This window comes from Hyla sarda, chromosome 10, assembly GCF_029499605.1.
Source record: "Hyla sarda isolate aHylSar1 chromosome 10, aHylSar1.hap1, whole genome shotgun sequence".
In the NCBI taxonomy this organism is placed as follows: domain Eukaryota; kingdom Metazoa; phylum Chordata; class Amphibia; order Anura; family Hylidae; genus Hyla; species Hyla sarda.
Genome location: NC_079198.1, coordinates 99115868 through 99141951, shown reverse-complemented (window position 1 = coordinate 99141951; position 26084 = coordinate 99115868). Strand labels below are relative to the sequence as shown.

Genomic DNA, 26084 nt, shown 5'->3' with positions numbered 1-26084 from the left:
TTCATATCAGGAATTGTCCAGAGCAGGATAGGTTTGCTATGGGGATTTGTCTCTGCTCTGGACAGTTCCTAAAATGGACAGAGGTTTCAGCAGAGAGCACTGTGGTCAGACAGAAAGGAAATCCAAAAAGAAAAGATCTTCCTGTGGAGCATACAGCATCTGATAAGTACTGGATGGATTAAGATTTTTTTTATAGAATTAATTTACTGTTGAACTTTCTTGCCACCAGTTGATTTAAAGTAAAATGTTTTCCAGCGGAGTACCCCTTTAAGGAGTCCGTGCTTTGAAAGTTCAAAGCTGTTGCGGCAGACCTAGAAGGAAATACACAATATTAAAGGGGTACTCCGGTGAAAAACTTTTTTTTTTTTAAATCAACTGGTGCCAGAGAAAGTTAAAAAGATTTGTAAATTACTTCTATTAAAATAATCTTAATCCTTCCTGTACTTATTAGCTGCTGAATACTACAGTGGAAATTCTTTTCCGTTTGAAACACAGAGCTCTCTGCTGACATCACAAGCACAGTGCTCTCTGCTGACATCTCTGTCCATTTTAGGAACTGTCCAGAGTAAAAGGAAATCCCCATAGCAAACATATGCTGTTCTGGGCAGTTCCTGAAATGGACAGAGATGTCAGCAGAGAGCACTGTGCTCGTGATGTCAGCAGACAGCTCTGTGTTTCAAAAAGAAAAGAATTTCCGCTGTAGTATTCAGCAGCTAATAAGTACAGGAAGGATTAAGATTTTTTTAATAGAAGTAATTTACAAATCTGTTTAACTTTCTGGCACCAGTTGATTTAAAAAAAAAAAAAAAAAAAGTTTTTCACCGGAGTACCCCTTTAAGAAGATTACTTTTTTTAATGTTACTGACTGATCAGCGCCTATTTCACTGCCTGTCCCCAGTGAGAGATCAGGGAGTATTAGCTAAGTATTTTAACTAATTATTCTATTTATTTGTATAACATTTTGCCTTGTTTCAGCTATTAAAACGTACCAATACACCCTGCTGTTTTGTAGCTGGTCTCTTACATTACAGTGAAGATACTATATGAACTCCACAAGCTAAAGGACCCATATGTAGGCGAGAACAGTCCAGCTACACCAGTGGTCTCAAACTGTGGCCCTCCAGATGTTGCAAAACTTCAACTCCCAGCATGCCCGGACAGCCAACGGCTGTCCGGGCATGCTGGGAGTTGAAGTTTTGCAACATCTGGAGGGCCACAGTTTGAGACCACTGATCTACCAAGAAGGCTGACGGGACAAAACCACATTTTGCCACCTGATTTAATATCATCCATTTTTTTTTTAATTGATCACAAATATTCCACTCCACTGTGTATTCCAAATAAACAACATGAGCACAAAACATAAAAATGCAAAAAAAAAAAAAAAAAAAAAAATATTACAACAAAGAAATATACAGATAAAAAAACAGGCATAATAATCATAGAATTGCAGAATACCGTTTTTGCAGTGATATTTTTTTCCTACTTTTATTTGTTTGTTTTGTTTGTTTCTCTCTCACGCACCGATTGTTCTTCATGTGTTTTCTGTTGTTTGGCCTTTATTGGTGTTAAACTCTCTTTCTTTTTTTCTTTTATTTAATTTTTTTTCTTCCTCTCCAGATGAATTTCAGAATTTCTGCAGTTTATTTTTATTTATTTTTTTCAGTCTGGCCAACTAATATTGCTATATATATATATATATATATATATATATATATATATATATATATATATATATATATATTATTATTATTATTATTATTATTCTCCCAAAGGGATCACCTAATGATCCTCCAGTCAATCACAGTGAAAAATAGAAGCAGTAATATACACATTCCAATAAGGGGCAACTAAATAGGGCTGGCTTGCTCCTCCTCCTCCTCCTCCAATCCTCAGCATCTTGTATTGAAACTGCAGGGTTTGCAATGTTTTCCTGAGAAGCTCTTTTCTTTCTCTCTCGATTGCTGTTGAGAGGAGAATTACAGACACGGGACACCGCATCCAGGAGGCGAACTTAAGTGGTAAGACTCCAGCCTAATTTATAATAGGGAAAATTCTGAATTCATTTTGAGTACTTTATATTTTTTTTTCTTACTAAAAAAAAACAAATAAATAAAAAAAAATTGATTTGCATAAAATGTTATTTTATTTATTTTTGTATTATATCTTTCTGCAACATAACAATTGGATTATTTTTATTGCAATACAGTAACCGTTTTTATTTTATTTTTTTTTAAATAATTTAAAAAAAAGTATCTATTATAGTTAGTAAGATTAAATTGGCAGCTCATTTTTATTTATTTCTTTACATTTTATGCTGTTTCTATAATTTCACTATACAATTTTTAGTTTTTCTGTGTCTTTTTTTTTTTTTTCATAAAGCTTATAAAAGTTGCTGTTAGTTTGAGCCTAAGTGATGTAAGATAATAAATCTGATCTGTTCTAGACCATAATCGATAGTGGTCCTATAGAACCAGAACAGGTTAAGGTGGGGAAAAAACAACAGGGGCTATTTTTAGTGAAATGTTTTACTGATTCAATTACCTAGCAACGCATCAGATTTTCTTATATTGGAGAACACGTCATCGTGTGAGAAATTCTGAAGATTTTGCTTAATCTTGGGAAATATGAAGTCTGTATAAGAAGGTTATTACTATAAGCAGATTTATCCCTATTTTGTATTAAGGAAGAAGGGGCCACTTTGGGTTTTGGTAACAGGGCTAGGTTTCTGATACAATCAATTCATAAAAACTTATTTTCTTAGAATTTCCGAGATGATATTTGTAAATAGAATATCAGTAAACATGAACGACTCCTGAAATGATGCATATTAGACATTACTTTACTGTGCGGCACTTTGTTTTCTACCTAAATTCAGACAGGAGGTAGAACCTCTTTGAGACGATTACCTAAAATTGCTGAATTAGAAAAGGTCTTCTATGGAGAGGGAAGGGGGGGGGGGGGGGGGATCTTCTTAAAGAAGATGGCAAGAATGCATAATATATGGTGGAACTGAAAATCCATCACCAGAAATCTGGTCTGGGGATGTTTGTTTTTATTTATTTTATGTAGTACTTGAGCTGATGATTGGTCATTGGTTATTTTAAAGGGGTATTCTGGCAATAGAAAGTTTTTTTCCATAAAGGACTCTGGGTACTTTAAAGTGTAAGTCCAGTGTTGTTCTCTTGTTCTTTCTGCAAAGATGGGCATGGAGAGAGGCTATGAGGCAACATACCACGCCCAGCAAGTTTTGTGTACAAGCTTTTTCCTTAATAGTAGGTTACATGCGCGGAATTTGCAGGGTGCCATACGGCTCACTCGGCAATAAAACCGCACAGTGTGTGCAGTGTCTCTCCACGCTGAATTCTGCAGAATGTACAAGAGAGCAAGGCTGGAGTTATACTTTAAAAATAAGAAAAACAAACCATACTCAGCTTCCCTGGTCCCCTGCAGCTATCAGTCTGATGGCTCTAGGTCCCTTTTACTCACCACTGCTCCCCGCTTCCTCTGACGTGTTGACCCTGCATAAGATGTCTGCTTAGCCAATCACTGGTCACATCAATGACCCACCTCAGCCAGTGATTGGCTAAACAGGTATTTCCTGCATAGTTGACACATCAGAGGAAGCAGTGAACGGGGGAATTGGCACTGTTGAAATTGCAGCTGTGAGATATCAGGACAGGTGAGTAAGCTTTTGTTTTTATTTTTAAAGTGTCTCTGGCATTTGAAAATGCTTCAAACGTGTCGCAGAAATTCATCAAAAGTTTTGGTCAGTCGGAGTTTGGGTATTCAGATCCCACTGATGGCTAGAAGGGTTTTCATTAAGTGTCCTCCTCTTCCTTGTCGTCTAGTTGCAGATTTATTATCAAGGCGTGTGCAAAGTGCATGTAAGGAGCCATAGGCACTCTATGTTCTGCCATATGGTAATTCCATTTGGTGCCAAAATATAAAGCTATTCTTACTTAAATGCATGGTTTCGAGGAAATCTGGCATTCAATGGCAGATAAAAAACAGTATGTAATTAGAGATATACAGAGGGACGTAGAGACTTCTATAGGTGCCAACTGTACAACTTGGTCAATTTACACCCCCAAGAAAGGATTAAGTTTAAAATTTTACACAACAACATAGGTTTACAAAACCTTAAAGGGGTACTCCAGTAGAAAAAAAATTTTTGTAAATCAACTGGTGCCAGAAAGTCAAACAGATTTGTAAATTACTTCAATTTAAAAATCTTAATCCTTCCAGTACTTATCAGCTGCTGAATGCTACAGAGCAAGATCTTTTCTTTTCGAATTACCTTTCTGTCTGATCACAGTGCTCTCCGCTGACACCTCTATCCATTCTCATGTCAGGAACTGTCCGGAGGAGGATAGGTTTTCTATGGGGATTTGCTCCTGCTCTGGACAGTCCCTGACATGGACAAAGGTGTCAGCAGGGAGCACTGTGGTCAGACAGAAAAGAAATTAAAAAAGAAAAGAACTTCCCCTGTAGCATACAGCAGCTGATAAGTACTGGAAGGATTAAGATTTTTAAATAGAAGTAATTAACAAACCTGTTTAACTTTCTGGCACCAATTGATTTAAAAATAAAATAAAAAATTCCACTGGAGTACCCCTTTAAGGACAGATGGAAAGTGTGACTACAGAGTTCCATCGTAGTCTAATACCACGGCAACAGCTAGGTTTGCAATGGACACAGAGGTTGATTTTTACGCTTTAAAGGGGAACTCCGCCCCTGGCATCTTATCCCCTGTCCAAAGGATTGGGGATAAGATGTCAGATCGCCGCGGTCCCGCTGCTGGGGACCCCGGGGATCGCCGCTGCAGCACCCCGCCATCATTACTGCACAGAGCGAGTACAATGACGGGCAATACAGGGGCGATACAGGGGCCGGAGTAGCGTGACGTCATGGCTCCGCCCCTCATGACATCACACCCCGCCCCCTTAATGCAATTCTATGGCAGGGGGCGTGATGACCACCACGCCCCCTTCCCATAGACTTGTATTGACGGGGCGGGCCGTGACGTCACGAGGGGCGGAGCCGTGACGTAACCATGCTCCGGCCCCTGTATTGCCCGTCATTACGTGCAGAGCGAACCCGCTCTGTGCTGTAATGATAGCGGGGTGCTGCAGCAGCGATCCCCGGGGTCCCCAGCAGCGGGACCCCGGCGATCTGACATCTTATCCCCTATCCTTTGGATAGGGGATAAGATGTCTAGGGGCGGAGTACCCCTTTAACAACCTGTATGCAATCATTTTTTTTTTTTATAGAGGAGTGACGATGTACTGTGCCGTGATACTGCCCCCTACTGCCAGCTCAGGGAGTGCCCTGTGAAGTTTTTCCTCCCCTGCTGGATTTACTAGCAGCGGCAAGGCAGGGGATTGGAAAAAAAAAAACATTCCGTCTGTTTCTGCTGCTGCCTCCCCCAGCAAAGCGCCGCCCTAGGCACTGGCCCTCCAGTAGCAAATACGGCCCCGACAGGATGTGAATATTTTTTTTCCTTAGGGGATCTTGATAAACAGCCAACTCTCGGCTCCCTTGTGTGTGGATTATTTCAACCACATTGTATTTATTCGAAATTCCCTTTTATTTGATAGTTTCCATCCTGCAAAGGTTCCTTTCAGACCGTTCTTCCCTCATAGGGCCTCTCAAGGGACTGGGATGTTATGAAAGCAAAGGCATTCGCAGTCAGCCGAGCTTTCCATATGGAAGCCTGACTGAGATCTGTGTATATAACATCCGTTGATGAAATATGTCAGAAGATTACCGCCAAATAGTTTCCCGGGACATATGTTTGTCGTGTAATTGAAAACATGGATTTGCTTATTTGATTGACATCCCAAGAATCATCTGATTTGTTCGGTGTCTTAAATACTTCGGTTAGATCCAAAAAATGGGCGTAAAATGATTTTCTTTACTCCAGAAGCCATTCCGATCGGAATGTTATAACTAGCGCGCCGGTGGATACAATGTACAATAATTTTGTCACGCTGTCAGTCAGATCTATCATTACATGCAGGGACGCTAATAGAGCATTTAACATGTAGGAACCATTAAGAAATTGGACCTCGTTCAAGTTGCATTCATTAATATCATAGGGAATAGAAGGATATTTCACAGTTTTCATGTCTGGGGCTCTATATACTACTACTTACATATGCAAGGAGTTTGTGTGTTCTCCCAGTGTTTGTATGGGTTTCCTCCCACACTGTAATACATACTGGTAGGTTCATTAACAATGTAGATTGTGAGTCCAATTGGGGATCAGGCCCAAGTGAGTAATGTATTGGCAGACTATAAAGGTATTATTAAAGGGGTTATCCAGGAAAAAAACTTTTTTTTTATATATGAACTGGCTCCAGAAAGTTAAACAGATTTGTAAATTACTTCTATTTAAAAATCTTAATCCTTTCAGTACTTATGAGCTTCTGAAGTTAAGGGTGTTCTTTTCTGTCCAAGTGCTCTCTGATAACCCCTGTCTCGGGAACCGCCCAGTTTTGAAGAGGTTTGCTATGGGGATTTTCTTCGAAACTGGGCGGTTCCCGAGACACGTATTATCAGAGAGCACTTAGACAGAAAAGAACAACCTTAACTTCAGAAGCTCTTAAGTACTGAAAGGATTAAGATTTTTTAATAGAAGTAATTTACAAATCTGTTTAACATTTCTGGAGCCAGTTTTACATTTTTACAAGGAGAAATAGGAGAAAATGCCCCCCAAAATTTGTAACCCGTTCTTTTCTGAGTATGTAGGTACCCCATAAGTTGACCTGAAGTGCACTACGGGCGAACTACAATGCTCAGAAGAGGAGTCATATTTTGCTTTTTGAGAGCAAATTTTGCTCGGGGAGCATGTCGCATTTAGGAAGCCCCTATGGTGCCAGAACAGCAAAAAAAAACACATGGCATACCATTTTGGAAACTAGACCCCTTGAGGAACGTAACAAGGAATAAATTTAGCCTTAATACCCCACAGGGGTTTTATGACTTTTGCATATGTAAAACGAAAAATATTTTTTTCACTAAAATGTGTGTTTCCCCCCAAATTTCACATTTTTGCAAGGGTTAATAGCAGAAAACACCCCGCAAAATTTGTAACCCCATCTCTTCTGAGTATGGCGGTACCCCATAAGTGGACGTCAAATGCACTGCAGGAGTGCTACAATGCTCAGAAGAGAAGGAGTCACATTTGCTAATTCTGCTGAAATGGGGGGGGGGGCATGTCGCATTTACTGCCAGAAAAGCAAAAAAAAAATTCAATTTGTAAATACATTTCTTTGGAAAAAGGACATACCTCATATCTGGGCGTAAAACGGATCTCCGGGTGCACACTGGTCGCGGAGGAACAGGAGGGCAGTCAGGGGCCTTGAGCTTCTGCCTATGGAGCCAGAACAGTGGGACCCTCCCCCCTCAAGGGGCATTATATGGGGTACACTAATAACTAACAAGGGGTACAGTGGGACATAAAAGCATAAAACAGGTTATGTTCCCAGAATGATGACCCAGAGCATAGCCAAAACTAAAAAATATGCCCACCCCAAACCCTATGCTCTGAATCATCATTTTGGGAATGTGATGTGTGTGACCTGTTGCCTCAAATCCTGTTGCGCACCCGCTCAGGTGGAGAGAGAGCGCTGCGCATTTGAGGCAACATAAAAAGTCCCTGATGATAGTGACTCAGTGACCCATGGCCCAGAGAAAAAAAATACCCCCAGAGGTCTTATCAGTTTTTTTTATGAGAGTTTTTTGGGCAATTTAGTGGTTTTATGGGGTTAAAACTTGGAATGTACTCTGGACTTGGTACATTGGGGTCAAATTATGGAAAATTAAAATGAAAAGGGAAAATTTAGTACTGCATGGAAGTGTGATACTCCCTGAAGCAGTTTTTAATGCAGAGGCCCGGATAATCAGGGCAAGTGTCACATTGATAGGTGGTGTCCTTCCGTATCCCCCTCCTGTTACACACTCTGCATTTTTTCTGGGATCATCCCTTCTTTCCAGTGTGGGGGACCTCACCTGGAAAGTGTTGGCCTGGGACGATCCTGGCACCTATAACTTCAGTTCCTTGGGAAGTCCGGCCTGCTCTTTCCCGGTCAGCAAAGATCAGGACCTTAAGGACCTTTGGAACTGAAGGTATGTCCCTGTGTTGCCAGCATTCTGGTACAGTACAAAAGAGTTGTACATGGCAACCTGTACCAAGTAGACCGCAACTTTCTTGTACCATACGCGTGTTTTTCTGCATGGCGTTATATGGCTTCAGGATTTGATCAGAAAGATCAACTCCCCCCATATACCGATTGTAGTCCAGAATACAATCGGGTTTGAAGACCAGTGTTGTGGTACCTCGCACAGGGACAGGTGAGCTGCCGTTACCATGAATAGTGGTCAGCATAAGGACATCCCTCTTATCTTTATACTTGACCAGCAACAGGTTTTCATGGGTAAGGGCACAGGACTCAAACGATTTTCCCGCTAACACAGAGAGTGGGGGTTCAATACGGGAATCTCGTCCCTCATACACCCTAAACTTGAGAGTGTACCCAGAGGTACTCTCACAAAATTTATATAGCTTTACGCCATATTGCGTCCGCTTTGAGGGAATATACTGGCGTAAGAGGAGTCTCCCCTTAAAACTGATGAGAGACTCATCTACAGAAAGCTCCCTAAGCGGTACATAGGCCTCCAAAAATTCCGGAATCCGTGGCTGATAACCCTCTGGGTGTCTCCAGACAGGTTCACCGGAAGGGAGCTCCGGTAAAATCGGGGGGTCGGACTCCTAGTACGAGCGGCATCACCACTCGCACTAGTGCCAGCCACTGGGGAACCTTCATGGGGGGTGCGTGGCCTCGCCTGGCGGGTCTCCGCCGCCGTGCAGGGGGCTCATCATCACTACTAGATGATGAGGAGGACGATGAAGAACACAGGAATGTTGGATCTTCATCGTCCTCACTGACAGATTTGGAGTCGGAGGCAAGAAAAGCGTATTCCTCCGTTACCGAAAATGCCCGGCGAGCCATCGCCTTTTTCTACGGTGGCGGGGGGGGGGGGGCGGTGGCGGGGGGGAGGGGGTGTGTGTGGGGGGGTGGCGGGCATGTATGTACTGTGTGTGTGCTTGGTGTATACTATATATAACGGTGTGTGATTAGAAATCACACACCGTTATATGAACAAAAATAAAAAGCTGCTGCCAAAAAAAAAATGTGGGGGGGGCCAAATGCAGGGGGTCAGGGGGGGGGGATTTTTTTTTACTTTTATTTTACTGTTTTACACACTTTTTTTCCTACCTTTCCCTGGGGGGTTTTCTGTCCCTGCTCTATGGGGGATCGTCGGTCCTGAGGGAGCTCCAATCCTCACAGGGGGGGGGTCCCTGGCACCTTCGAGCAACTTTGCCCGCTGACTGAACTCAGCTAACGGGCAGAGCTGCAAGAAGATGCAGTTAACCCCTCCCCCGCCGGCTGCTATTGGCTGGTCCAGCCAATAGCAGCGCTCCTGGGGGGTGACGAAATCGCCACCTCCCCATAGATACAGTGGGTGATAGGGGGTGTATTGTACACCCCCGATCACCTTGTATCTTCGGGTCAGCGGGTCACACGTGACCCGTATGACCCGAATCGCGGCAGATCGTTAGTGTGAATTCACCAACGATCTGATGACCCCCCTGGGCATTTGCGCGGGATGCCTGCTGAATGATATCAGCAGGCATCCCGGTCCGGTCCCCGCCCGGCGCGCGCCGGGGACCGAAATTCCTGCGGGCGTATGGATACGCCCTGGGTCCTTAAGTACCAGGACGTCAAGGCGTATCCATACGCCCTAGGTCCTTAAGTGGTTAAGCATTGGGCATTTTTGGCCATGTATGTCCCGATAAGAGTCCTACATATGATAGAAAATTAAATGAAAAACAGGTTTAGGAAAAAAAGAGAAAACAAAAGCCCAATTGCAATAAAAATCTGGAATTTCCAGATGTTTTTTGAGCTATAAAAAATGGCCTTACACATTCCTCTTTTTATACATTAAACTAGTCTCCTGTCATGTGCTGCCCTGTGGGGGAGATTTATCAAAACCTGTGTAGAGGAAGAGCGGTGTAGTTGCCCATGGCAACCAATCAGATCACTTCTTTCATTTTTACAGAGGTCTGTGAAAAATGAAAAAGGACTCTGGTGGTTGCTGTGGGCAACTGCTCCACTATTCCTTTACACAGGTTTTGATAAGTCTCTACAAGTAGTGTGGTCACTGATAGGTTATTGGTTGCTGCCAAACCCCGTCCTCCTACAGTCACCAGAAAAGAAAGGCCTCAGCCTATTTACTTGCTGATTAACAGGAGTCCAGGGGGTTAGACCCGAATCAAACAATGATGGCCTTTCCTAAAGACCATCATTGTTTTACTCCCAGAAAAAAAAACTCTTGAAGGGGGTATTACAGGATTATTTTTTCTTCAGCCTTTGAGCCGATGATGCAGAATTATAATACTGTGTAATATGGTTCCATTACCCCTGTGTCCTGTTTTCATGTACAGTGAACGGTGCCGGACCCTAACAAAAGGGCAAAGATTTAGTGGGAAATTCATAATGTAGTAGTGGGGTGTGATTAGGGCAGATGTTGTTACCCTAGGGGCAGATGGCATTAACCCCTTGCATTCGTGACGCCAGGGCATGGTTTAGCCTATAACCACCCGAAGGTATACCGCTAGATCCTGGGCTAGGCACAAGGACAATAAAGACTCTGACGCCAAGTTACGGACAATGGTAGCTTTACTGAGGGTAGACATTTGGTAAAGTCTATACAGTTCAGCCAGGGTCCAAGGAGGCGACCAGTGACTCAGAGACCTTAAGGGCTTGCTGGGATTTGTAGTAGGACTGGACAATTGAATGCAGAACACGCTGACTTGACAGATGACAGGGACTGACTTGACATGACTCATAAAGCTGTGACTTTAGCTTACTTGATGGTGGCTGCAGGACTTGACTTTGAGGTCTCCAACACTCTGGACACACACACTAGACAAGACTGCACTGGACCTCAGCAGGAAGCAGAGACAAGAGAGAGAAGCTCCACCCAGGGCTTATATGGGGGAGACTAGCAGGGAGCCCATAGGTCACTCTTGGGATCACCTGGTCACTGGTACCTCCTGGGTAACAATCACATCACATGACATAACTCATAAAGATACAACACATTTTATAATACAATACACTGCAGAACATATGTACAGGGGAGAAACAGGTGCAAGGGGCCCTGGGGACACTGAAAGAGGCTGCCTGACAGGACAGTAAGGGTACGGGGCAACATCTCCCGTACTGGGCCACCACAATAATTTTAGACAACATCCATCAGTGCAAGTTTTGTGGAGAACGCAGGGTGGCGGAGGTTCATGAGAAAAACTGTACTCAGTATTTAATAGTAAACAGAACAAATTTTATCTGATGTTCCAGCCAACCATGAAGGCCAATACATGGCATAGTAAGTAATGGGAAGGGTCAACATAGAAAAACACAATTTTACTGTTGTCTTTGACCTTTCCCAGCATTCCATGGGGCCAGAGACAATGGGGGAGATTTATCAAGGGATTTAGACTGTTTTTTCCTGTCTAAATTTGTCGCACAGAAAGTCGCAGTCTAAATATGTGCGACTTTTCTGCGACTTTTGCTTTAGAGGATTTTTAGAACATGATGCATTCTAGTCTATTTTAGATGGAAAAATGCATCGATGCTGAATTTATCAAAAGCGACTTTTCAGCGACAAGTTGCATCAGCTGAAAGTACGCCGAAATGTCAGACCATGCTGGAGAAGGTTTAAATACAGTCTAAAGCATAGATCATGAAGTCAGTGTGCAGAATTTATCAAGAGCCGTGCGCCTTTTGATAAATTAGGTGCACAACAGACCGGCCTAACCCTCTGTAGTTTGGTCTATATTGATGCGGGACATAGACAGCTTTGATAAATCTCCCCCAATATGTCATAAGTCTTATGGTCTCCAGGGAGCGTAGATATTCTGCAGTTGGTGAGTGGATAGCCAGGTGGAAGTATATACTTAAGTAATGTTAAACCCCCCATCCTCACTGCAGCATAGCCAGGCCCCCTGAACACCATGTGACTTAAAGGAGATGTCCGGTGCGGACTGTTCCTATTCCATCCTGCCCGGGCTGCAAAAAAAGAGAAAATAAACTTTCACTTACCTTCCTACGTTCCCCCGGAGCTCCGCAACAGCTGATCGGTTGGCCGTGCTGTCTACTTCCTACTTACCTTAGCCCGGTACGTCACACGGCGCTTCAGCCTATCGCCGGCCGAGGCGGGACAAAGCTGCGGCCGGTGATATGCTGAAGCGCCGTGTGACGTACCGGGCTGACCTACAGTAAGTTGAGTATAGTAGATGTGTATGTGTATGGGTGTTATGTCTGAAGAACAGCCGTAAAAAGCTGAAGTTTGTCACCATTTTGCCTTTAAATATTAAGTCTAAGCTGGTGATAGAGATCCATTAACTTAGTTAGTTAGTCAGGATTTTGTATTTTAGCAGTCCATATTGACCCTTCCCATTACTGCCTATGCCATGTTTTGGCCTTCACATCAATGTGAATTCAATCTTTCAACAACTTCATGGTTGGCTGGAGCATTAGATGATAATTGTTCCGTCTACAATTAAAATACCGAGTACAGTTTTTCTCTGGCACCCTGCGTTCTCCAGAACTTGCACTTTCTGATGGATGTCATCTACAATTATGAACTTGCCCCAAAATCTTTGGGCTCTTGTTAGGGTCTGGAATCATTCATTTTTTCGCAGTTATTTTATAATTTGTCCTAATAACATGGCTTAATGGAATAACAATAACTGGAATAACAATCATATACAAAATGTACATGCATTAAGAACATACCCTATTCATTATTACATCATATTACAGTGTTTACTACCCCATCCCCTATACACAACACAGTCTACATTACATCTATAGAGGATTTTTTTGGCCCCTCATACTCCTCCTGGGGTACGTGACTGTAGTGACTGAATCCACGAGCTGCTAATTATTGGACGAGAACCAAGAGCGATAACCCTGGTAACAGGAGTAAAATAAAATATCCTTGGCAACAGAAAGCAACGGTATTGGAAAGGAAACATAATTAGAATATCTGCTTTTCTTTATTTTTTACAGAGACAGCCATGAAGAAATCCCTGGTGTTGGTTTTCACACTTGTCATCCTGTGGATGGAGGACACAGGTCAGTATAATCATGTATGTAAATGAGCACTCCGACTGCTGTTGTCAAGCACATGGGAGACGTAGCCTGATGGCCGGGAGCTATCCTAAATGCTGGCATATTGTATTAATTTCCATAATATTTTAAGAAATCTGAGGATAACTGGGATCACTTATCCTATGTTTTTGTGTATCCTAGAAAACAAATAGGAACACATTTTTGTGTCCGTATTAGTGTACCTAAACTTTGAGACAACTTCTGACATGGGCTACCTCAGACTTGCAAACATATTTGCCAAACAATCAGGCAGCAGTATATGGGGGATGTTAGAATCATTATAACAGCCTATGCACATAGCTTCAGCATTGATTTTAGGGATAGCACGTGATAGGGGAAGATCTCTGTGAGGGACAGTGAGCATTGCACAACACAGATAGAAGTAGAACCAATCACAATAATGTAGTAAAGCAACACGGCCAAGGGTGTTCTGTATCTGTTCTGTCAGAGCAAAATCAGTTTTAATTGCAGGGTAGTTGTGCCAGTTTTTTTTTTTGTACACTAATTGTAAAATATGTGGAAAGAAGGTTTTTTTGTCACTTTTATGCACTTTTTAGGACACCAGTTCTGTTCACAATGGCATTATTTTGATGCTTCCAAAAATATATACTTCCTGGACCTTTTTTGAATGAAAATGTGGTTGCCCAGTACAGAAGTGGCACATCTGTACATTGTTCTTCCTATCAGGTGGACTTAGTCCCATTCCCTTGGCCTCCACACTCCTCAGGACTCTCATCATTTCTTCTGTGATATAAATAGTTAATGTATTATAGTCATGTTAATGTGCCTTTAAATGTTGTCGCTAAGTCTTATGTAATCAGGGAAAGTGTCAGTGACCAGGTGACTTGTGGGTGACCTATGGGACCCCTCCAAATTGATCCCTTTTATAGCAGGGAGAAGCTAGCTAGTTCAGAGTTTAGACCATTCTGAGGAGCAGTGAAGTCAAGACCTGTGAGTGTCTTGTGTCCTCAGGGAGACCAAGGCCTAACCACACAGCCACGCTTTCATCATCAGTGAACCCCCTTCAGGGGAAAGTCAAAACTTGGTATGCAAATACAGGGGAGAAGTTTAGTCAGCATAGTCAAGTCTGTCAAGTCTAAAGTCAGCGTGGAACTGAATAATTCATTCCAAGTCCACTACACCTCTCAGCGAGCCCGCAAGTCTCCTAAAGTCACTGGTCATCTCCTTGGGCCTAAACTGAGATGTAAAGACATTAACACCTGTAAAGCTGCTGTTTTTATGTAACCTTGCATTGGAGTGATTATTTGCCTCGCGCCTGGCTCAGGAACCAGCAGCCATACCTCGGCTGGTGTAGAGGATAACCACACCCTGGCATCACGAATACTAAGGGTTAATAACATCTGTCCTAAGGGTAATAACATATGCCCTTCATCACATCCCTCACCACAAAAAAAGTATTAAAAAAAAAAAAACGTTAGTGCAGTGTGTGTATTAGCTGTTATTTATTACTGGGTATTATCCATTAACCCATAGTTGTGGCAGCAGAGAACTGTGGTCAGACTGTAAAGAACTTATCAGCTGTTGTATTCTCCAGAGGAAGTTGTGAAGTACTGGAAGATTTTTAAATAGAAGTAATTTACAAATCTGTTTAACTTTTGTTTTCCATCGGCGTACCTCTTTAAAAGGCTATGGTCACCTTTGGAGATTGTTATTGTGCATGATATGTTTTATGTGCAACAAAACATTTCTGCAATTGATTTAATTTAAAAAAAAATTACAATGCATTACAAACTGCTTGATTCTGCAAGGGAGCAGTTTGTCAGGACCGAGACTAAACAGAATTAAGCAGATTGCAGTGTATACTTATGCATGTAAGCTGCAGAAGGAAAATAGAAACGTTTTCTAAATAAAACCAATAGCAGAAATGTTTATTCACATAATCTATACAATGCACTAAGGAAGAAATGATGATGCGGCAGCTATTGGTGACCAGAATTACAGGAGCAGCCAAGTAGGATATTCTGCACTGTTTCTGTAATATCCAAGAAGTTATATGAATTAGAGTTATGAAAATGACATCGCTGCACGAGCTGTAACAGGTTGTAGAAATAGCGTGTCCAGCTTTGCAACTCTGATTCAATAATGATTTTCACTTTTATGGGAGTTATGGAAATAGCAAAGAACAGCCCGCTTGGCTGCTTGTGTAATTCTGACCTCTGCATCCAGTTGGGATAGAGTTGAAGGGGGAGGGGCACCATTCTAGAGCTAGGTGTGAGTTTACAAGGTACCCACATATATCAAGCAGTTATGGCCTATCTTGTGGATATTCCATAAATGTCTAAGAATGGTATACCCCTCTAAAGGGAACCTGTCATTTTGATCTGACAGTTGCATTTTACAGAGCAGTAGGAGCCAAGCAGGATGAGCTACAGTATATAGTGGTGTGGAAAAATATTCTACACAATTGAATGCTATTCAAATTTAAATCTCTAGTTATTTATTTAAATCTCTAGTTATTTTAGACCTTGGAGTTCAGTGGGTGATCCTACTCAGGCATCTCTGTGTCCACGCTTATACAAGGAAAGTTGTAAGTCCTCCAGCAAAGCAAACCACTGGATTCCTAAGTTCAGAAAAAAACAAAAGAGTCTATTCCCACAAAGTTAAATGGGTACCTGGATTTGTCCAAGCTGAAGCAAAGGCATAGACAAAGTTAAATGAGCACCGTCAGATTCAAATTTGAATTTCCTTTTTATAGAAATCATGGGTTAGAAAATCATGGATTTGTCCAAGCTGAAGCAAAGGCATAGACAAAGTCCAGTAAGTGAGGGTGGGCTAGCATTGATAGGACAGGAGAGAGCACAGAGGAGGGCTATCAGACAGGAGAGAGCACAGAGGAGTCCTATCAGACAGGAGAGAGCACAGAGAAGTGCTATCAGACAGGACAGAGCACAGAGGAGTGCTATCAGACAGGAGCGAGAACAGAGGAGTGCTATCAGACAGAAGAGAGCACAGAGAAGTATTATCAGAAAGGAGAGAACACAGAGGAGTGCTATCAGACAGGAGAGAGCACGGAGGAGTGATATCAGACAGGAGAGAGCACAGAGAAGTGCTATCAGACAGGACAGAGCACAGAGGAGTACTATCAGACAGGAGAGAGCACAGAGAAGTATTATCAGACAGGAGAGAGCACAGAGGAGTGCTATCAGACAGGAGAGAGCACAGAGAAGTGCTATCAGACAGGACAGAGCACAGAGGAGTACTATCAGACAGGAGAGAGCACAGAGAAGTATTATCAGACATGAGAGAACACAGAGGAGTGCTATCAGACAGGAGAGAGCACAGAGGAGTGATATCAGACAGGAGAGAGCACAGAGAAGTATTATCAGACATGAGAGAACACAGAGGAGTGCTATCAGACAGGAGAGAGCACAGAGGAGTGATATCAGACAGGAGAGAGCACAGGGGAGTCCGATCAGGCAGGAGAGAGCACAGAGGAGTACTATCAGACAGGAGAGAGCACAGAGAAGTATTATCAGACAGGAGAGAACACAGAGGAGTGCTATCAGACAGGAGAGAGCACAGAGGAGTGCTATCAGACAGGAGAGGGCACAGAGGAGTACTATCAGACAGGAGTGAGCACAGAGGAGTGATATCAGACAGGAGAGAGCACAAGGGAGTCCTATCAGGCAGGAGAGAGCACAGAGGTGTACTATCAGACAGTAGAGAGCACTGAGAAGTATTATCAGACAGGAGAGAACACAGAGGAGTGCTATCAGAAAGGAGAGAGCACAGAGGAGTGCTATCAGACAGGAGAGGGAACAGATGAGTACTATCAGACAGGAGTGAGCACAGAGGAGTGCTATCTGACAGGAGAGAGCACAGAGTAGTAATATCAGACAGGAGAGAGCACAGGGGAGTCCTATCAGGCAGGAGAGAGCACAGGGGAGTCCTATCAGGCAGGAGAGAGCACAGAGGAGTACTATCAGACAGAAGAGAGCACAGAGGAGTGTTATCAGGCAGGAGAGAGAACACAGAGGAGTCCTATCAGACAGGAGAGAGCACAGAGGAGTACTATCAGACAGGAGAGAGCACAGAGCAGTGCTATCAGACAGGAGAGAGCACAGAGGAGTGCTATCAGACAGAAGAGAACACAGGAGTATTATCAGACAGGAGAGAACACAGAGGAGTACTATCAGACAGGAAGGAGCACAGAGGAGTGCTATCAGACAGGAGGGAGCACAGAGGAGTACTATCAGACAGGAGAGAGCACAGAGGAGTATTATCAGACAGGAGAGAGCACAGAGGAGGCTATCAGACAGGAGAGAGCACAGAAGAGTGCTATTAGACAGGAGAGAGCACAGAGGAGTGCTATCAGACAGGAGAGAGCACAGAGGAGTGCTATCAGACAGGAGAGAGCACAGAGGAGTACTATCAGACAGGAGAGAGCACAGAGGAGTGCTATCAGAAAATTGGTTTATGGAGAAAAAAAAATACTAGTACTAATAAGGCTAGGTTCACACAATCGTTTGCATCTAACCTGTTAAGGGTCCGATAGGCCTTTTTTCTTTTTTTAAGCTGATCAGACGCTGAAACGGGTCGGATGAGAACGGCTACTGCTGGGTCCCGACTGCCCCCACTTGAATGGGGTCCATCGGTGAACCAGTAATTTTACAGGATTTTAGCGGCGAAAGAAAAATGTGCTTGCACCGTTTTTTTCCTCCACTAAACTTGACGGAACTGCCGACGGAGCTTCATCTAACGGAGCCCGACGGCAGTGTCAACGAAGCCTGACTGGGAACCATGTTGTACATCCTGCAAATAATTCTTTAGGCGTTACCTTCATATAAATCTGTCAGGGCAATAGCAAATGAGCAATTTAACCAGGGTATGACCTTGTTGAACCATACTAGTTCACATCAGAGAAATAGTTCATACTAACGCTTAACTATTTATGGTTCCGTAAAGGACGATAGCAGGAATAAAGATCTGATAAAAGGTTTTCCAGCCTCGTACTGTGAGGCGCTGGGGCATGTGACAGCTTCAATAGACATACTGGTTTTCTTGGAATGTTCTCGAGCAGCTCTTTAACTTGACTTGAAAAGAACTTTTATATCAGAGAAGGCTTTGAAAAAGGTTACAAGACCATTCATTCTCTGAGCCGTCAACTCAAGCTGTGAGGAGGAAAGCAGCCAGAGTTGGTTTACAACTCTTCCAAGTCTTGCCAAGGATTATGTAGGGAAAAATAAAGAATCTCCGGAAAAGGGGGCAATGCTGTCAGAGTTGAACAAGCCATAATTTTTTTTTTTTTTTGCTTTTTATATTTTAATGTTGTTTAAAGGGCATCAAGAGTTTGAAGACAACGACGTCTTTCTTCAGGGATTAGAACTTTCCTCCTTAACTCTTGTTGAGGCCACCAGAGAACACAATACTGTTCTGTAAGAAATCCAAGACACGGGCTGTTCTTATCCATGTGGCTTATATTGTATGTCTGGATTGTTTAGATCAGTGGTCTCAAACTGTGGCCCTCCAGATGTTGCAAAACTTCAACTCCCAGCATGCGCGGACAGCCAACGGCTGTCCGCGCATGCTGGGAGTTGAAGTTTTGCAACATCTGGAGGCAGAGGCGTAGCTTGTAGCTTCTGGGCCCTGATGCAAAATCTGCAACAGGGCCCCATAGGCCAATTATAATACTGCTTAATATTGGAAAAATTGACCTGGCATCAGGCGCTCGGGGATCCAGAGAGATCTCACAACCAGTTCATGGAGGTGGATAGGAATTCAAGCTTTATTAGTATACAACAACGCGTTTCGGGGTTAGCATACCCCTTCTTCTGTCAATCTGAAGAAGGGGTATGCTAACCCCGAAACGCGTTGTTGTATACTAATAAAGCTTGAATTCCTACCCACCTCCATGAACTGGTTGTGAGATCTCTCTGGATCCCCGAGCGCCTGATGCCAGGTCAATTTTTCCAATATTAAGCTCACCCACAGGATCTCCTCATTGGATCCATCCTGAAGACCTGTAGGCTTGCACGGAATCCTTCATTACCTCAGACTGAGGTTATATGCGTATTATTATACGCTCCAGGTGAGCGGCCATTCATTAGACCCCTTACGTATCCCCACTCTACGTGGGTCTCTGTATAAATTTTTAGGGTAATGCACTAGGCGCCTCCTTGGGCCTTCTCTCTTTTTTTCTATTTGTTTACAATTATAATACTGAGCTCTTATGGGATAGTTGTGCTTTGGGGCCCTCTTAGGCAACAAAGCCGAGGTACGACTGCTACCTCTACTACCTCTGTAAAGTCTAGAAGAGAAAAGTATATCATACGCACTCACCCGATGTGTGCTAAAGAAGTTGCTTTTATTCCATGCTTAAGGGTACAGTAATTCGGGTCGGGGGAGAGGAAGAAATCTTGAGCTCAGCTGAGCTCGTGGAACGACGGTTCCGTTTCGTGGGTTGTCCACTTGGTCAAACGGACAACCCGCGAAACGGAACCGTCGTTCCACGAGCTCGGCTGAGCTCAAGATTTCTTCCTCTCCCCCGACCCGAATTACTGTACCCTTAAGCATGGAATAAAAGCAACTTCTTTGGCACACATCGGGTGAGTGCGTATTATATACTTTTCTCTTCTCGACTTTATCATCTACATGTTTTCCATATAAGCGCACCCCCGACCCGCCGTACCACTCGCCCGAGAGTAACTACCTCAGTCTATTACTGCATCCGCAGCACCGCAAACCACACTATAGTGCCGGTTCTCTATCTTTGCATATTGTCTACTACCTCTATAGCTACGCCCCTGACTGGAGGGGCCACAGTTTGAGATCACTGGTATAGATGGAAGTTGTGTAATACTAACATCATCAAATTGCTTTTTTTTCCTTTTAAGGTGCGGAAGAATCAGATGGATTTCACCTAAAGGTAACAACATCTGGAACCGGAGGGAAACCTAAACAGAGCATAGCAACAACTGTTTCCATGGCTACAGAGATGGGGGGGGGGGGTTGAGCGATACGCAACATGTCTTCCATATTACAGTAAAAGTCACGTCTTATCTCCTGAGTGGATATGTCTGCTAGCAGCTCAGGGTTAGGGCTCCTTTACCTGGCTGTATTCAAGATACATCTATTTATTGAGCAATAACAAGATCCAAGCATAGGAAAGATCATTATTCCTTCTGGGTTCTACTAGTTTTTCCAGTAACACTATGGGAGACAATGTAAATGAGGCATTCGTAGGTCCAAGAATTATATTTATAGCTCCATGACAAGTGAGCTGCCAACCTCAGAAAGGATCCTGAGACGCAATGTCTTAAGAGGTTGCATACATTTTTAACACGTGACCTGCCGAATTATATAGAACACATTCCTACCTTTAGGCATTTTCATTTCGCATATGACCTTTATTACACCCCACAATAAATACTGGCCATTGATCAGACCGGCGTTATATCTTTAACTAGGCCAACAAGGCCCAGGCCTAGGGCGGCACTTTATCAGGGGGTGGCAGCTGGGGACAGGATTTTCTTATTTTTAACTTGGCTCTCACCATTCAACCATATGTATTGAGATCCCCCCCTTCCCTGAGAAGCTCTGCCCCCCACCAATGAGGTAGCCCTGGACTAGGGTGAACCCCCCCCCCCCCCCCCCTACCTTGTTGGCCTCTGGCAGCACAAAGCCTAAATACACCCCTTAATGGAGTACTCCACAGGAAAACTTTTTTATTTTTTTTATTTTTTTATTTACTGGTGCCAGAGAAGTAAACAGATTTGTAAATTACTTCTATTTCAAAATCTTAATCCTTCCAGTACTTATCAGCTGCTGTATACTACAGAGGAAGTTCATTTCTTTTTGAATTTCCTTTCTGTCTGACCACAGTGCTCTCTGCTGACACCTCTGTCCATGTCAGGAACTGTCCAGAGCAGGAGAGGTTTGCTATGGGGATTTTCTCCTGCTCTGGACAGTTCCTAAAATGGACAGAGGTGTCAGCAGAGAGCACTGTGGTCAGACAGAAAGGAAATTCAAAAAGAAAAGAACTTCCTCTGTAGTATACAGCAGCTGATAACTACTGAAAGGATTAAGATTTTTAAATTGAAGTAATTTACAAATCTGTTTAACTTTCTGGCACCAGTTGATTTAAAAAAAAAAAAAAAAAATTCCCAGCGGAGTACTCCTTTATATAAATCTAGACCCCAGTCCGGACCTCTCAAATACGTTTCCTACAAGACCCCCTGAATGAATAAAAAAATCCAAGATTCTCCAATATTATTTCTGACCACCTTAATTAAATGCAGACCCCAGACCAGACTCAGCAGATACTTCCCTTTTCTTGTTTTTTTTTTTACTTGCAGACGTCTTTACTAGAGATGAGCGAACTTACAGTAAATTCGATTCGTCACGAACTTCTCGGCTCGGCAGTTGATGACTTATCCTGCGTAAATTAGTTCAGCTTTCCGGTGCTCCGGTGGGCTGGAAAAGGTGGATACATTCCTCGGAAAGAGTCTCCTAAGACTGTATCCACCTTTTCCAGCCCACAGGAGCACCTGAAAGCTGAACTAATTTATGCAGGAAAAGTCATCAACTGCCGAGCCGAGAAGTTCGTTACGAATCGAATTTACTGTAAGTTCGCTCATCTCTAGTCTTTACTCCCAGACAATCTGTATTTAGGACACCGCATCCGTTAGATCTTCTGGGAGGTCTAGACTTCTTCTGGGGGTCAGTTAGAAATTCTGGGAGGTCACCTAGGCCAGTGTTTTTCAACCAGTGTGCCTCTTGCTGTGGCAAAACTACAACTCCCAGCATGCCCGGACAGCCTTTGGCTGTCCGGGCATGCTGGGAGTTGTAGTTTTGCAACAGCTGGAGGCACACTGGTTGGGAAATATGGACCCAGGCTGAATCCCTAAAGTCAGCTAGGATATTGGCTTTATGACGCCATAAAATGCAGCATGGTTCTTCATCATCCTGGCCATTTCACTTGCGCCATTACCTTTTAATTCTAGCGTATAATTTGTAATTATTACATCAGCACCATATTTTTACTCATAGGGAAGAACAAAGCGTCAAATTCCAAAAACTGTAAAGGTCACCACCATTCTGGTAAGTAATTGATAATGTTGGTTGTGTCTCCTGATGTGATCTCTGTATTATAAATATAGGCATTCCTATTTAGAATCGCAATATTTTCGAATGAAATCCTGTAGAATATTCGAATTTAAAGGGGTACTCCAGTGGAAAACTTTTTTTTTTTTAATCAACTGGTGCCAGAAAGTTAAGTAGATTTGTAAATTACTTCTATTAAAAAATCTTAATCCTTCCAGTACTTATTGGCTGCTGAATACTACAGAGGAAATTCTTTTCTTTTTGGAACACAGAGCTCTCTGCTGACTTTACGAGCACAGTGCTCTCTGCTGACATCATGACCACAGTGCTCTCTGCTGACATCTCTGTCCATTTTAAGAACTGTCCAGAGTGGGGAGAAAATCCCCCCTAGCAAACATATGCTGCTCTGGACAGTTCCTAAAATGGACAGAGATGTCAGCATAGAGCACTGTGGTCATGATGTCAGCAGAGAGCACTGTGTTCCAAAAAGAAAATAGTAGAGAATGTAGTATTCAGCAGCTAATAAGTACTGGAAGGATTAAGATTTTTTAATAGAAGTAATTTACAAATCTGTTTAACTTTCTGGCACCAGTTGATTTAAAAAAAAAAAGTTTTCCACTGGAGTATCCCTTTAAAGGGGTACTTCGGTGAAAACTTTTTTTCTTTTAAATCAACTGGTGGCAGAAAGTTAAACAGATTTGTAAATTATTTCTATTAAAAAATCTTAATCCTTCCAATAGTTATTAGCTTCTGAAGTTTTCTGTCTAACTGCTCAATGATGATGTCACGTCCCGGGAGCTGTGCATGATGGGAGAATATCCCCATAGGAACTGCACAGCTCCTGGGGCGTGAGTCATCAGAGAGCAGTTAGACAGAAAACAGCAACTCAACTTCAGAAGCTAATAACTATTGGAAGGATTAAGATTTTTTAATAGAAGTAATTTACAAATCTGTTTAACTTTTCGGAGCCAGTTGATATATAAAAAAAAAAATGTGGGCCTGAAATACCCCTTTAAACATTTGATGTAGCTTCTTATCAGGAGATGAGTTTGATTTAAAAAAAAAATAATAATAATAATAGTAATAATAATAATAATTTTCTATCACAATTTAATAACATATTCTAATCTTACTAATCTTCTACATCAGGAACAGCCCTTTGCTATGATGACTGACTCTGATTTGGAAGGATTCTGTGTGGATCTTCTGTCGGAACTTTCTAAAACCTTGAAGTTCAACTATACATTACATGTGGTGAAAGACGGTCGGTACGGCGCCAAAGACCAGAATGGAAATTGGAACGGGATGGTTGGAGAGGTCATCAGGAAGGTGAATGATTATTGACTCCCCGATCCTGTTGTCCTTTGACATTCGATAAGCTTAGACAAGCTGCTTCGAGGAATTGTCCAGTGAAGACAATCTTCATTCTATATGTAGTTTTCATGTCAAAAGAGAATTTGTATAGGGATTGTAATTACATCAAATGTATTGCACAAGGGAAAGTTCTGCAACTATGGTCTTGTTACAATTCTCCTCATGATGTTATCTGTCAATGACATTCTAGTCAGGGGATTAAAACCCGGCCTGGTCCGAGGGTAATAGTAGTAGTAGTGACAATCTCTAAAGTCCCCTAACTGCAGCAAAAAATACAAATTTAATATTTTCCTAAGAATTCATTAAAGGGGTTATCCAGGAAGAAACGTTTTTTATATATATATATCAACTGGCTCCAGAAAGTTAAACAGATTTGTAAATTACTTCTATTAAAAAATCTTAATCCTTTCAGTACTTATGAGCTTCTGAAGTTAAGGTTGTTCTTTTCTGTCTAAGTGCTCTCTGATGACACCTGTCTCGGGAAAAACGCCTAGTTTAGAAGAGGTTTGCTATGGGGATTTGCTTCTAAACTGGGCGTTTCCCGAGACAGGTGTCATCAGAGAGCACTTAGACAGAAAAGAACAACCTTAACTTCAGAAGATCATAAGTATTGAAAGGATTAAGATTTTTTAATAGAAGTAATTTACAAATCTGTTTAACTTTCTGGAGCCAGTTGATATATATAAAAAAAGTTTTTGCCTGGAATACCCCTTTAACTTGGCATCGAAATGTTTTCGGAAAGTGCCAGGTGGCGCGAAACAGCCGTAGCCCTGGCGTTCCCCCTGAATATGTTCCCATGAATTGTATCTGCATGAAAATAAATAATTGATAAAATAGATTTTATGGTAAGTGCTGTGAAACTTCGTTGAATTAGTCATTTAAGTCATGCCCCAGACTCTTAATAGGATTGAGGTCTGGATTTTGACAAAGCCATTCTAAGACACTTTAATATTTCCCCTTTCCTTTGTCCCATGTGGCAGTATGTTTGGGGCCATTGTTCTGATGGAAGGTAAATCTCCATCTCAGTCTCAAATCTCTGGAAGACTGAAAGAGATTTTACAGAATTGCCCTGCATTTACTGCCATCCAATTTTTTATTTAGGGGATTTATTATATAGGGGATAAGTTTCAGATCGCGGGTGGTCCGATCGCTGGGACCCCTCGCGATTTTCCATACGGGTCCCCGGCAGTTCGCAGACTGCATGAAGCAGCGGCCGATACGCCTCCTCAATACAACGCTATGGAAGAGCCGGAGCATTGTCTTCAGTAATCTACGGCTCTGCCATAGCGCTATATTGAGGGGGCCTGTCAGATGCCACTTCATGCGGTGGTCGACACGCTATTTGGCCAGAAAGCCGGGGACCCCCACCGCTGGGACCCCCCACGATCTGTAACTTATCCCCTATCCTTAGGACTTCTGGGACCCCCTGCAAGTTAATTTTCGCTGAAATACTCCTGTTGGTTAGATTAGCCAGATATATTAAGAGGTGCAGGCGTCTTAATATATCTGGTATTTCTGTGACTGTCCCATGTGCCTATGACTGAAATCAATGCCAGCTAAAGGGGTTTTGCCTGGAATACCCCTTTAAGAGCCGGTGTAGATCTCAACTGAAATGTATGCCTGCCTGCATAGTAAATCTGGTGGTCACAGAAGGCCATGTCACCTTTTCCCCTGCGACCCACTTTGTGAGCATGATGTAGGGTGCTGGTGTCCATCAAAGAGAATGCACCCCCCCCCCCCCCCCCCCTCCCCATGGTGTTTTTTATAATGGACAAAAACTTAAACTTTAGTCACATTGGACCTGTTAATCACCTTCTATGTGTTTGAGAAGTCTGCCACATGCTCTGAACATATTTTGCCTTCTTCGTGGAAACTTCCATTAAGCCCTACGGATCTTTGGAGCTCCTATATCATTATGGTTGGTGTCTTTGTTGCATTTCTTAGCCAATGCCTATTTTCCTGGTCTAGGAGTTTTGGGGGGGGGGGGGGGGTGACCTATTCTTGGCAGGTTTGTAGTTGAGCAATTTTCCTCTGGTTTTGCAATAATAGATTTTATGGTGCTCAAAGTTCGTGATATTTATCATTACGTCTTCACAATTTTGTGGAGAACACCTCGTTATCATGTTCCTTGCTTAATGGTGTTACAGACTCAGAGTGGGTGTAATTATGCTGAGAATATGTGCCAGATCATGGCTCGGCTCCCCGGCCAGATGAGACATCCGTCCATTTCTCTATATGCAGAGATACATGTACGGCTCTCTCGGCCGGCCGCGATTGTGTATATACTGCATGATATGAATAGACACAAACATTTTCTTCAGGAAAGACATTGGACATGTGCAATTTGTTTAGGAACGAATACTAAACTTAACAAATTTTCCCGTTTTCGGGTGTTCGTTA

General features: G+C 42.7%; 1 protein-coding gene across 1 annotated transcript in view; it reads left to right on the top strand.

Moving 5' to 3' along the window:
- Positions 1 to 1907: 1907 nt before the first annotated feature.
- LOC130294422 (probable glutamate receptor) overlaps positions 1908 to 26084 on the top strand; it is a 40463-nt gene continuing 16286 nt past the window's right edge. Inside the window, exons 1-5 of the mRNA XM_056544178.1 lie at positions 1908 to 2021; positions 13146 to 13211; positions 20102 to 20133; positions 22257 to 22307; positions 23460 to 23639. Of these exons, the coding sequence (XP_056400153.1) occupies positions 13154 to 13211; positions 20102 to 20133; positions 22257 to 22307; positions 23460 to 23639 (321 nt within the window). The 5' untranslated portion in view covers positions 1908 to 2021; positions 13146 to 13153. The remainder of the gene's footprint in view (positions 2022 to 13145; positions 13212 to 20101; positions 20134 to 22256; positions 22308 to 23459; positions 23640 to 26084) is intronic.